This window comes from Salvelinus alpinus, chromosome 13, assembly GCF_045679555.1.
Source record: "Salvelinus alpinus chromosome 13, SLU_Salpinus.1, whole genome shotgun sequence".
Lineage (NCBI taxonomy): Eukaryota > Metazoa > Chordata > Actinopteri > Salmoniformes > Salmonidae > Salvelinus > Salvelinus alpinus.
The window spans coordinates 35020527-35035075 of NC_092098.1; the positions used below are offsets into that span (position 1 = coordinate 35020527).

Consider the following 14549-nt stretch of genomic DNA (forward strand, 5'->3'; position numbering starts at 1 on the left):
AAATGGTTTTCCATGGCCGAGCAGCCGTACCCAAGCCTAAGATCACCATGTGCAATGCCCAGCGCCGGCTGGAGTTGTGTAAAACTTGCCGCTATTGGACTCTGGAGCAGTGGAAGCACGTTCTCTGGCGAAGAGAACATGCTTCCAACGGACAAATGCCAGAAGAACGCTATCTGCCTCAATGCATAGTGCCAACTGTAATGTTTGGTGGAGGAGGAATAATAGTCTGGGCTGTTTTTCATGGTTCAGGCTAGGCCCCTTAGTTCCAGTGAAGGGAAATCTTAACGCTACAGCTTTCAAGAACATTCTAGACGATTCTGTGCTTCCAACTTTGTAAGAACAGTTTTGGGGAAGGCACTCTCCTGTTTCAGCATGACAATGCCCAGTGCACAAAGCGAGGTCCATACAGAAATGGTGTATCAATATTGGTGTGGAAGAACTTGACTGGCCTGCACAGAGCCCTGACCTCAACCCCATCGAACACCTTTGGGATGAATTGGAATGCCGACTGCAAGCCAGGCCTAATCGCCCAACATCAGTGCCCAACCTCACAAATGCTCTCGTGGCTGAATGGAAGCAAGTCCCTGCAGCAATGTTCCAACATCTAGTGGAAAGCCTTCCTAGAAGAGTGGAGACTGTTATAGCAGCAAAGGGGGGACCAACTCCATATTAAAACCCATGATTTCGGAATGAGATGTTCGACGAACAGGTGTCCACATACTTTTGGTCATGTAGTGTATCTCATTTACATAAGTATTCACACCCTTGAGTCAGTACTTTGTAAAAGCACATTTGGCAGTGATTACAGCTCTGAGTGTTTCTGGGTAAGTCTCTTTTCAAAATTTTTCAAGCTCTGTCAGATTGTTTGTTGATCATTGCTAGACAACAGTGGAGGCTCTTCAGAGGAGGAAGGGGAGGACCATCCTCCTCAGTGTTATTTCAGAAAAATAAATATGTTAAGACATGAAAAAAGTTATCATTTTCAGATAAAACTATATTAAATATAATCACGTCACTAAATAATTGATTAAAACAGACTATTTTGCAAAGAAGGTCTATAGTAGCCTCAACAGCACTCTGTAGGCTAGTACCATGGTGTAGCCAGAGGACAGCTAGCTTCCGTCCTCCTCTGAGTACATTGACTTCATTACAAAACCTATGAGGCTCATGGTTCTCACCCCCTTCCATAGACTTACACAGCAATTATGACAACTTCCGGAGGACGTCCTCCAACCTATCAGAGATCTTGCAGCATGAACTGACATGTTGTCCACCCAATCAAGGGATCATAAATCAGAAAGCTAGCTAGCACTGCAGTGCATAAAATGTGGTGAGTAATTGACTCAGAGAGAGAAAGAAAATAGTTGAACAGTTTTGAACAAATTAATTTCTTCCTAAATGAAGGAGAAGCAAGAGAGAAATAGAGAGAGATTTTGTTGTTTCACTTAGCTAGTAATTGCAGCTAGCTAGTTTAGCCTACTGAAACAGCCTGCTCAAACAGAGGGATGCTATGTTAAGTAGCTGACTATGACTAACCAACACACCACTGGAACTCTTCCGAGTCAAGATAAGGTTTTGATTTGACAAATTTATTGCCACCGGGGCCTGCCGGTGTAACTGCTTACTGACTGTGCACTGTAATGTTACTGTATGATTTAGCGGGTTTACTAACACGCTAGTTCTATTAGCTATGCTGACTATGACGTTTTTCATTTTTTCATTTTAGATTACCTTTATTTTAGTAGGTAAGTCAGTTAAGAACAAATTCTTATTTTCAATGACGGCCTAGGAACAGTGGGTTAACTGCATTGTTCAGGGCCAGAACAACAGATTTCTACCTTGTCAGCTCGGGGATTCACTCTTGCAACCTTTCGGTTACTAGTCCAACGCTCTAACCACTAGGCTACCCTGCCGCCTTACTTTAGCTAATATGGTAACAACGATGTAGGCTGTGTGTAGGGGTTTGGCTTGGAAAGGTTTTTCCGCATGGTCACATACAGCTGATTTGTTGTGCATTGAAGTACACAAGCGAAGGGAAGAGGTGAAAGGAGGAGAGTGCATAATGTAGATGCGAGAAGGAATACAACGTGGCTGCTATGAAACTGTGAACTGTGTTTACGTGTGATCAGGGGTGTATTCATTCTGCCGATTCTGTTGAAAGATATTTCTGAAACAGAAGCAAACGGAACAAAATGGGGATAAACATCCCTGAATTTGTCCAATAGAAACTCTTGTTTACAACTGTTTACAACTGTTGCAAACAGGATGCATGTTTTGGAATAGTTTTATTCATTAAAGGCTTCCTTCTTTTCAGTCTGTCAATTAGGTTAGTATTGTGGACTAACTACAATGTTGTTGATCCATCCTCAGTTTTCTCCTATCACAGCCATTAAGCTCTGTAACTGTTTTAAAGTCATAATTGGCCTCATGGTGAAATCCCTGAGCGATTTCCTTTTTATCCGGCAACTGAGTTAGGAAAGACGCCTGTATCTTTGTAGTGAATGTGTGTATTGATACACCATCCTAAGTGTAATTAATAACTTCACCATGCTCATCTACCAATAGGTGCCCTTCTTTGCGAGGCATTGGAAAAACTCCCTGGTCTTTGTGGCTGAATCTGTGTATGAAATTCACTGCTTGACTGAGGGACCTTAATTCTATGTGTGGGGTACAAAAATAAGGCAGTCATTTAAAAATCATGTTAAACACTATTATTGCACACAAGTGAGTCCATGCAACTTGTTGTTGTGACTTGTTCAGCAAATTTTTACTCCTGAACTTATTTAGGCTTGCCATAACAAAGGGATTACAGTAAATACTTATTGACTGAAGAAATGTCAGCTTTTTCATTGTTAATGAATTAGTAAAAATGTCTAAAAAATAATTCCACTTCGACATTATGGGGTGTGTGTCACGCCCTGTCCTTAGAGATCCTTTTTATGTCTCTATTTTGGTTGGTCAGGACGTGAGTTTGGGTGGGCATTCTATGTCTGGTGTTCTATGTTGTCCTTGTTTTGTATTTCTATGCGTTTGGCCTGGTATGGTTCCCAATCAGAGGCAGCTGTCTATCGTTGTCTCTGATTGAGAACCATACTTAGGTAGCCTGTGTTTGTGGGTGGTTGTTTTCTGTTTTGTGTGTCGTCACCTTACAGAACTGTTCGTTTGTCGGTTTTGTTGTTTTGTTCAGTTGATTGATTAAAATATGAACACTTACCACGCTGCACCTTGGTCCTCTTCTCCTTCTCCCGACGACAATCGTTACAGTGTGTAGTCCAGTGATAAACAAATCTCAATTTAATCAATTTTAAATTCAGGCTGTAACACAACACAATGTGGAAAAAGTCAAGGGGTGTGAATACTTTCTGAAGGCACTGTAGGTGTGTGTGTATTTGCCTGTACATCAATGTGGTTGTGTTAGAAATGCAGTTAGGTAGCCTATTGCATTCCTTCGAGGGATGGGAGACTTGAGAGGCCACCTAAAATACTGTGCAATAATTGGAATTGCTTTATCTTTTAGACTCATCAGTTAATTTGCAATTTTCCATTTAATTACCAACTCGCTCTCTGCATTTGCAATTAAAATGAGCACTGATAACAGAGAAGATGCCTTTTAGCTGATTCCACTTGGAATGAGAACAAGCCAGGAATAGCAATCAGTATACAAATCACACTCACACTAACACACACAACATCCTCAATTTGTATGATTTGGAACGGAGCTCGTCAGATGTAATAAAATATGCGAGCCAGGATCCAATCCAAAGCTGTGTTGAGTGGAGGGCTGAGTTGAGGGGGTGTTGTGTTTTTGGCCTCCCCGGCACTTTTCCACTCATGTTGGTGTCAGGCCCGGGTCCTAGGATAGGATGGGATGAGCTCACTGGTGTAGCACGCCTGTCCTCTGTGTCATCCGGTCTGTGTCTGGGGCAGAGTTGAGAAGCCGATCGCATCACTTCCTGTCCCTTCTGGCTGTCTGGGTCTAAGTGCTGTCTTGTGCACTTGTGACCCCTCAAACTCAAAGACACTGTTTCTATTCAGAGTAGAGCAGACACATTATTTATGCTAAATGGTGACTGGGTATGCTATACAGCTGTTTTTAAAGAACATTTTATAATGTCTCAGTTATTTGCATGGAAGTATGGGGATTTGTGCCCTGCTTTTGTCTTTTCTGCCTGTAAAATACAGTTGAAATGGTTCAGTCCAAAGCAACTCTCTGTGCCTTGCTTTGGTATGTCTCACAATGTCAATATGACTTAACTTCTGGGCACCTCTGATTGTTAACAATTACCATACAAGTTCAGCCTTCTTAGTAAGGATGACAAATATAATCTATTCCACAGTACCGCTCCCAATCTTTCTGTAAACACACAAGCAATTACTGTGATTCATACCATAGCATCCTGAGGGACCTTCATGCTCATGACTAGACATGCTGATTCACTGATGTTGTGCTTTGCATGGGAAAAGTGTGTGTGTGTGAGAGCATGTTTTTTGTGTGTGTATGTGTGTGTCTGTGCATGCATGTGTGTGTCTGTGTGTGTTCAAAAGATGGAGTGTTGTAGAGGAGGGTAGCTTTCAAGAGGTCAAGCCAAGTGTGTCAGGTCTGCGTGTGCTGAACAGGGGTGTGTGGGGGGTGAGGAGTTGGTTAGGTCTGAATGTGCTGAACAGGGGTGTGTGGGGGGTGAGGAGTTGGTTAGGTCTGAATGTGCTGAACAGGGGTGTGTGGGGGGTGAGGAGTTGGTTAGGTCTGAATGTGCTGAACAGGGGTGTGTGGGGGGTGAGGAGTTGGTTAGGTCTGAATGTGCTGAACAGGGGTGTGTGGGGGGTGAGGAGTTGGTTAGGTCTGAATGTGCTGAACAGGGGTGTGTGGGGGGTGAGGAGTTGGTTAGGTCTGAATGTGCTGAACAGGGGTGTGTGGGGGGTGAGGAGTTGGTTAGGTCTGAATGTGCTGAACAGGGGTGTGTGGGGGGTGAGGAGCATACAGCATTGTCAGCAAGAGGGGATAGACACTGTATGTGTGTGTACGTGCATGCGTGGATGCATATGCGTGTGTTTGTGTGTGTATGTATGAATGTGGGTGTATCCGGTGTGAAATGGCTAACTAGTTAGATATACATGCTAGTAGCATTTCTATCGGTGACGTCACTTGCGCTCAGATATATTTAATCAATTTTGAATTCAGGCTGTCACATAACAACATGTGGAATAAGTCAAGGGTTATGAATACTTTCTGAAGGCACTGTACATGCAAAGACAGACAGGTCACTGTGGGTATTGGTGTATACTGTATACACAGACAGACAGGTCACTGTGGGTATTGGTGTATACTGTATGCTCCGTAAGAAGCATCTCAAGGTCCTGGAGTGGCCTAGCCAGTCTCCAGACCTGAACCCAATAGAAAATCTTTGGAGGGAGCTGAAAGTCCGTATTGCCCAGCGACAGCCCCGAAACCTGAAGGATCTGGAGAAGGTCTGTATGGAGGAGTGGGCCAAATCCCTGCTGCAGTGTGTGCAAACCTGGTCAAGAACTACAGGAAACGTATGATCTCTGTAATTGCAAACAAAGGTTTATGTACCAAATATTAAGTTCTGCTTTTCTGATGTATCAAATACTTATGTCATGCAATAAAATGCAAATTAATTACTTAAAAATCATACAATGTGATTTTCTGGATTTTTGTTTTAGATTCCGTCTCTCACAGTTAAAGTGTACCTATGATAAAAAATTACAGACCTCTACATGCTTTGTAATTAGGAAAACCTGCAAAATCGGCAGTGTATCAAATACTTGTTCTCCCCACTGTATGTATTGGTCTACATAGAGAAACCCCTTGCTGGTACCACACTCGACAATACTAGAGATCAAGCTCAAATTAAACTGTATTCAAAAAGCAACCTCTTACGGATCTCTACAGATAGGTGTCCCTTCCACGGGACGGTTGGGCTAATTTGCGCTAATAAGATTAGCATGAGGTTATAAGTAACAGGACAATTTCCCAGGACATAGACATATCTGATATTGGCAGAAAGCTTAAATTATTTTTAATCTAACTGCACTGTCCAATTTACTGAAGCTATTACAGTGAAAGAATACCATGCTATTGTTTGTGTGCACAGTTATGAACTTGAAAAGTTATTAATTAACCAATTAGGCCCATTTGGGCAGACTTGATGCAACATTTTGAACAGAAATGCAATGGTTCCTTGGATCAGTCTAAAATGTTGCACAAACACTGCTGCCATCTAGTGGCCAAAATCTAAATTATGCCTGGGCTGGAATAATACATTATGGCCTTTCTCTTGCATTTCAAAGATGATGGTAAAAAATAAATACAATACACTTGACATTTATCACAATATCAGGGTTCCAGGGTTATATTAAGGAATGCTCCTCGGCCAATAATATTAGGTAGCCGGAATGTTATTTTATATATACTAGGATATATTATTAGGATATATATTATTAGGATATATTATTTAATATTAGGTTAATATGATTGTATCAAAATGTTAGGTATTGTGTAGTCAGTGTATACATATAGCCCACAGTCACATAGATAGACCATTAGAAACACACTGAGGTGAGCCTGCTGTGTTTACCTAACAGGTTGTGATGCAGGTAGGGGGTCCCTGTGTGTGTGTGTGTGTGTGTGTGTGTGTGTGTGTGTGTGTGTGTGTGTCAACTCCAGAGACCCTATAAGCCAATTAGCTCCCCAGGGAACTCCACTTGGTACAGTAGACAACCCTGCAGGATTCCTCCAGCTCTGGACAATAGCAATTAGTCCACTGACTGGAGCTTTAATTGGACACTGATTAGATTGGTGTCATAACTATAACCTACTATCCACTACATGGGGAAAACAAGGGCACTGATTCCCTTTTGTTTGTTATGTTGTTGTTTTATTACAATGTCACTTGTTATGTGATGCTACATTGTTTGTGGACTTATTTAGAAACTATGGTGTACATGTCTACAATGTATCATATGTGTGTGTGTGTGTGTGTGTGTGTGTGTGTGTGTGTGTGTGTGTGTGTGTGTGTGTGTGTGTGTGTGTGTGAGAGTGAGAGTGAGAGAGAGAGAGCACTAGAACAGTCTGCAGCATCCAGCCTCACGCTACTAGAATCTGAAGTCAAATGTCTACTATTTGCTGATGATCTGGTGCTTCTGTCCCCAACCAAGGAGGGCCTACAGCAACACCTAGATCTTGTGCACAGATTCTGTCAGACCTGGGCCCAGACAGTAAATCTGAGTAAGACAAAAATAATGGTGTTCCAAAAAAGGTCCAGTTGCCAGGACCACAAATACAAATTCCATCTAGACATTGTTGCCCTAGAGTACACAAAAAACTATACGTACCTCAGCCTAAACATCTGTGCCACAGTTAACTTCCACAAAGCTGTAAAAGATCTGAGAGACAAGGCAAGAAGGGCCTTCTACGCCATCAAAAGGAACATAACATTCGATATACCAATTAAACTTGATATATACTTGATATACTTCAATCAGTTATAGAATCCATTGACCTTTATGGTTGTGAAGTCTGGGGTGAAACCAAGAATTCACAAAATGGTACAAACACCAAATTGAAACTCTGCATGCAGAATTCTGCAAAAAATAACCTGTGTACAATGTAAAACACCAAATAATGCATGCAGAGCAGAATTAGGCCGATACCCACTAATGATCAGAATCCAGAAAATAGCTGCTAAATTCTACAACCACCTAAAAAGAAGCGATTTCCAAACCTTCCATAACAAAGCTATCACCTATAGAGAGATGAACCTGGAGAAGAGTCCCATAAGCAAGCTGGTCCTGAGGCTCTGTTCACAAACACAAAAAGACGCCACAGAGTCCCAGGATAGCAACACAATTAGACTCAACCAAATCATGAGAAAACAAAAAGATAATTACTTGACACATTGGAAAGAATTAACAAAAAAAACTGAGCTAACTAGAATGGTATTTGGTCATAAACAGAGAGTACACAGTGGCAGAATACCTGACCACTGTGACTGACCCAAAATTAAGGAAAGCTTTGACTATGTACAGACTCAGTGAGCATAGACTTGATATTGAGAGAGGCCACCATAGGCAGACCTGGCTCTAAAGAGAAGACAGATTATGTGTACACTGCCCACAAAATTAGGTGGAAACTGAGCTGCACTTCCTAACCTCTTGCCAAATGTATAAACATATTAGAAACACACATTTTCCTCACATTACACAGACCCACAAAGAACTCGAAAACAAATCAAATTTTGATAAACTCCCATACAGTATCTTTTGGGTGGAATACCACAGTGTGCCATCACAGCAGCAATATTTGTGACCTGTTGCCACAAGAAAAGGGCAACCAGTGAAGAACAAACACCATTGTAAATACAACCCATATTTATGTTTATTTATTTTCCTTTTTGTACTTTAACTATTTGACCATCGTTATAACACTGTACATAGCCATAATATGACATTTGGAATGTCTCTATTACTTTGGAACTTTTGTGAGTGTAATGTTTACTGTTCATATTTTTTCCTCACTTTGTTTATTATCTATTTCACTTGTAAACATATATTTCCCATGACAATAAAGCCCTTTGAATTGAGAGAGAGACAGAGAATGTAGGAGTGACAGACGGAAAACACAGGGAGGAGAAAACTAACAGATAGTTCAGTATTCTTACCCTCTCCCATTACTTAATCATAGCAGCACCTGGTGGCTGCCTTGCACAGTAATAAACCAGACAACTGCTGCTCAGTCATTCTCAACACAAGATACATTTTACATACTGTACAGCAAGTTCATCATTTTGTGGATTTTGTGAAAGTGAGTTTTCTGCTTACCTTTGTCAAAATGTGGCAATTGCTGCATAAGCATATTTATTCAAGTCATTAAATGCTTTTAAATGTATTTTAATATAATGTGTTATCACCCTGTTAAATCCAAACAGTCAAGTATTTTATTAATGTACATTGAAATGCACCAAGCAAGGTATTGAGAGTAGCAAGGAAAAACACCAACTATAGCTGATTAGGAGGATAAGTAACTACATGGGCCTATTCATAAAGCTTCTCAGAGGAGTGTTGATCTAGGATTGGTCCCCCCTGTCAATGTAGTCTTAGGGCTCGATTCAATCCGTAATAAGGATGTTCAGTGCTTTAGCGTAATTGATATTTAAAGTTAATTTCGGATTGAACCGACATATACAGCGTTTACCGTGAAACGTGGAGACTGCATTCATCGCCTTTAAATTTCAAACGCGCTATAGCGCTGAACTTCTGCGATATGGATTGAATCGAGCTCTTCTTCATCATGGTCTATTGTAAAAAGCATAACGGTAGATAAGCTCTACTACTCTGAGACACTTTATGAATATGGGCTCTGACCCTGGACCAGCAGTTGGAGGCCACTTCTACCACAACACCTGATGTTTACATACAGTATAATCAGTGTTGGGGAAGCACATCTGAAAAGATTATCAAGCTACCAATTACTTCACACTGTAAGAAGTTAAGGTACGCTAAAGCTAACCTTAAGAAAAATATAGTTTACTTAACTAAAGTTATTTTCAAAAAGTAGTTCACATCCAAACTACTTTGTGAAAAATGATCATATGTAAATCTGAAATGTCAATGACTACAAATTGCAAGAACAGATAACTTTGGGGTCACATGTTAACATTTGGGGTCACATGTTAGCCTATTAATAAAAAAAAACGACAGTATATTTCAAGTGAAAATTAGGCAGGTCTGATGCTGAAAAATAAAGTAAATGATAGCCTACTTCACCCATATCTTCTTTTGTTTTTGCAAAAAAAGTTGTGTAGTTCCAGTAGTTAATTACTTTTTTGCCATGTAGCTGTGTAGCTAACTACTGAAAACACAACCTAGTTTAGACTTTAGTTCAACTACCACCAAGCTACTGCAAAATGTAGTAAACTTACTAGTTGAACTACATGTAGTTCACTACTCTACAAAAATGCATGTCATGTACTCCTATCACCATGTGTGTTTGTATCCCGCTACAGGTCTCCATGTGAAGCTGTCCCATGATGCAACATGTGTCCCCAGCACCAGCACTGACAATGATGGCCACTCAGAGCGTTCCTCCACCATCGTACCAGGAGAGCCAACAGGTCAGTACACCACTAGTGGTCAGCTCAGGGTTGGGGTCTAAGACAGTTTTTTATTTCAGTCAATCCAGGAAATGGATTGAAATTCAGTTCATCAATTGAAAAATCCTGAGTCTCTTATTTGTCTTTAGTCAAGTGCACTTCCAAACAAACATTGTTATAAGAGTTTGAAGTAGAGGCTAGCCCAAACTGTATATCTAGGACACATGCTGCCGATAGCACCTAAATGGGGGGGGGGGGCTCAAAGTACAGTAATGGCTAGAACAGAATAAATGGAATGGTATCGAACACATCAAACACGTGTTTGATACCTTGATACCATTCCATTCACACCATTCCGTCCATTATTATCAGCCGTCCTTCCATCACCTCCTGTGATCTAGGACTTACCCTACCTCAATCTCAACCACCGTCATTAGGAGACAAAATGACCATAGACCAACAGTTCAACCTCAACCTCATCCTAGCTATCCTAGAGAAAGAAGTAGAGCAGGTTTGCCAGAGCACCTCACCACTCCCCTCCTTGTCTCCTCTCTACCACTCTTTCCTTGCGCCCGGAGGATTAGTGCCAGGGGTGATCTCCCGAGCCTCAGTCAGCGCTGGCAACAAAATGCAAATGAGAGCTAGTTAAGTGTGAAGAAGCTAATTTATTTCCCATTTGGAGCCGGGATTAAGACTTGAAGCTTCCTCCCCAAACCAACACAGAGGGGGGTGGGGTAAGGAGGGATTGGAGGGGGGGAGGAGGGCCTAATTTCCTTCTCTCCAAAGGCTGAGGGGAGAGAGAGGATGAAGGGGGAGAATGAGAAAGAGAGAGAGGTGGGGGTAGGGGACCAACACAATTGAAGAGAGGCATTGTACACATTCAGACTGTCACATCACAGTAACACACTCATATTTTGAAGGCCTTGTAGAAAGATCAAGCCAGTTGTCTATCCACTCTCATGTAGTTCACAGAATCTGATAAGGTGTGTGTCTGCACGCTAGAGATAAGATAGTGGAACACAAACTCAGTCTTCTAAGTCAAAAGCCCATTCAAAAGAGGGCTTATGCACATACAGATCTGGGACCAGGGCTACCAGTCTATGTATTGTAGTTCACTGTGGTTCTGTTTGCTGTGCCCTCAGATGACAGGCACCACCCAACAGAACTCCAAGGCCCAGCAGGTCCACATCACAGCATCCTCGGCGGCTGGGAACACCCCCGTCAGTGTGACCCTTGACCCCCAGGCCCAGCTGGAGTCAGACAAGCGGGCCGTGTACAGGTAAGATGTGGTCTCAAAAAAAACATTTACAATGTAAAGCTCTTTGTGCCATACTGTAAATTCTCTCTGTTAATTCAGCAAACTTCTCCAAAAAGTGATAAGGCAAAACTCTTTTGAACTAACCTTGAGAAGAATCAGGCATTGAAGGGAACACCTGTCCTCTTCTGTTTGATTGGTTTAACACACACACAAACGCACACACAAACACGCACTCCCAATGCTACCGTAACGACGGTTGGTTTTCTCCATTTTCAAGCACTTTATTTGTGTAACTTCTGAATGGTACATACATTACCATGTTAGGAATGCCCTTTAAAAGTGCAGTATTGCAATTAAGAAGTCCTTGTAAGCAGGGGTGTCAGGCACACATTATTTTATAGGGGGCACGAAAGTACGTGAGGATAGAGGCGGGGTGGTTGGAGAATTTTTGTATTTTCAAACACCTGAAACAGCTTTTCTCCTGCAATCTAGAGCCATAATCATTATGCCTAATTCGATGTAAAAAATATGTCTATTTGTCTGCATATGTTGTCCAAGCATACCTTGTTACATGTTTAATTGTCATTTTAATTAGGGTGCCATTCTGACTGTTGTAAATCACACATCTTAATACTGTATACTGCACTACCATGTCTAGGATATTATAATCACATTACAACACAGTACATGGGATCATAACACACATCATCAATACAGGAACATGTCTTATTATCATAATTAATAGACAAAATATCATGATATTATCATAAGGTGCCAGATTACATTTAAACCAAGCATTTTTCTGCATATTTAAGTATACCTCTTGAGCTGTCTGTATCCTCCTGACTGGTGGTTCTTTGAAGAAAAAAAACCGTAATATGCTTTTCTGCATCTCTGCTAAAATCTGGGTAAAAGGTTGACAGGAATGTCTTATTCAGGACATCTAGTAATTGATTGCTTTTCTAAAGTCTACCAACCTTGCCAGCAGGCATGCCACCTAAGATAGTTAGACAAGCTCCTCTAACTGGATTGATAGTCTGAAACGGCTTGGTTTCTAGTTATGAGGTTGGGAGATTGGGAACATATCTAGCTGGCTAGATAAAGCCAACTTTATAAAATTGCTAGGTGGCTAGTATTACAGGGAAACAACACAACATTGAATTTATTCATCAAGAAGAAATCAATAGGCTACATAGCTTGATCAAATGAATTTACAAACACACCTCCTGCGAGTCCTGCCCATCAACGGCAGCTAAAATCAAATGCTGTGTGTGACTCTACACTCTCTCTCTTGCTCCGTGGTGCACATTGGAAGGAACTACTTACTGCTGAGAACAGGGTACTCTTTCCTGGTCCAGTCAGTGTGGGCCCTCCCCAAAATACTGCAGATAGATCTTTTTATAAATAATTATGATAAAACGTGCGCTTAAAAATGTATTAGTAATTCATTCAACATTAACATTAATTTAACATCTGACAAATGTAAAAACAGGACAAATCTGAGGGGGCATGTGCCTTTGTGCCCCCTATGGGCACTGCTCTTTATAACAGAATGTTATATATTTGTTTAACTTTTTTTTTTACAAGCCTCTGCTTGTAACTTATAAGAGTAATGAAGGGAATAGACAATTGCTGCCAACTGAAAACTAAACATAGATTCTGAAAAACACCCTCCTCTCCCAACTCATCACTTGAATATTAATGTACTTTCATAATGGGCTAATATTATCTATTTATGAAGTAAATTATTCATAGAACACATCCTTTTTTTTACATGTTCAGCAACTCTAGGATGACACTGCATACTCTTTGCTCGGCTCGCTGTCCTGGCTCCTTGGCTCTCCCTTAGTGTGGTTATCTACTGCTTTTGTCTGAGTGCTCTTGGCCCTTGGTTAGCTGCTCAGGCCCCTTAGGCGAGAGCTGTGAAGGCCTCGCCAAGCCTGGGGCTGAATTTCTAAGCTCCTCTGAGATACAAGGCTTCTCTTTGATGTGAGCAGCCAGCCTGAGGGGGGCTGTGAGCGCTGAAAAAGACAGACTCAGCCCCAGCCCCTTGCTGCCTGTTCACTCACTACAGTTCCCTCCTGAAAACACACACTCACAGGCGGGCTCGCCGTCGTGCTCACACACACAAATGGATGTACTGTATATGCATATACACACACACACACACACACACACACACACACACACACACACACACACACACACACACACACACACACACACACACACACACACACACACACACACACACACACACACACACACACACACACACACACATCTAACCCTACCACATGAAGGGTATGAATCTGAAAGCAAAGGGGCTTCAAAACGTTGCCTTTTCATCCTCTCTGACACTTCTAAATATTCTTACAACGTTCTAAACATTGACAGACAAAGCAGACAGTTTCCTGTCTTCCTCTACATTGATCATCTCCTATAGTGCGCTCACACCATGCAGCAGCACAACACACAACACATGCTACTGCAATGCCAAAAGCTAACTCGACACATACTGTGAATTGAATACAGTATACTGTAACTAGTCATTTTCGGTTAAATCAAATCAGACATGAACAGACTCTGTGCCAATTGATGAACAAATTGTTGGAAACCTTCTTGGATTAAAGATAGAATGCTCCCATCTTCGTCTTGTTTTCTTATTTAGATGGCCTTTATGACAAAATACTATGCTATAATTAATAAAAGACTGTAATACACAACTTTAAAGCATGTTCAATGAGTAGCCTTCAAAGCCACTGTCTTGCCTCCCTCCCACGACTGTCGGATGATGCAAAGGAAACAAATACATTCTCAATTCCAAAAAGCTGCTCCTCCCCTGTTAGGCACTGTTCCAGTTCCCCGCCGCCATTCGGGGGTTGAAAAGTTTCAAAGCAAGACAAAAGTTTGAATTAGAATCGCTGTAATTTATCCAGGAATTTAGTCAGCAGCATCTCTTTCTTATTAATGTTTGTGCACACGTCAGTTCTTTTCGCTAATTGCCTGCATAGTGAGTTTGTTGTATGTGGAAGAGCTGTCTAGCTCCTCTATTCTCTTTGATGAGTCGTCTCTTAATTATTACCAGCAGACTCAACGTGTGATAGTTGTAATTAGCCTAAAAAGCGCTGGATTTTCTAAATTGTATTATTATTATTATATACACTACCATTCAAAAGTTT

General features: G+C 41.3%; 1 protein-coding gene across 1 annotated transcript in view; it reads left to right on the forward strand.

The window, feature by feature from the left end:
* The window catches only part of LOC139536729 (homeobox protein PKNOX2-like), a 132364-nt gene that overhangs the window by 51291 nt on the left and 66524 nt on the right, over positions 1-14549 (forward strand). The window contains exons 3-4 of the mRNA XM_071337328.1: positions 10023-10130; positions 11252-11388. Of these exons, the coding sequence (XP_071193429.1) occupies positions 10044-10130; positions 11252-11388 (224 nt within the window). The 5' untranslated portion in view covers positions 10023-10043. The remainder of the gene's footprint in view (positions 1-10022; positions 10131-11251; positions 11389-14549) is intronic.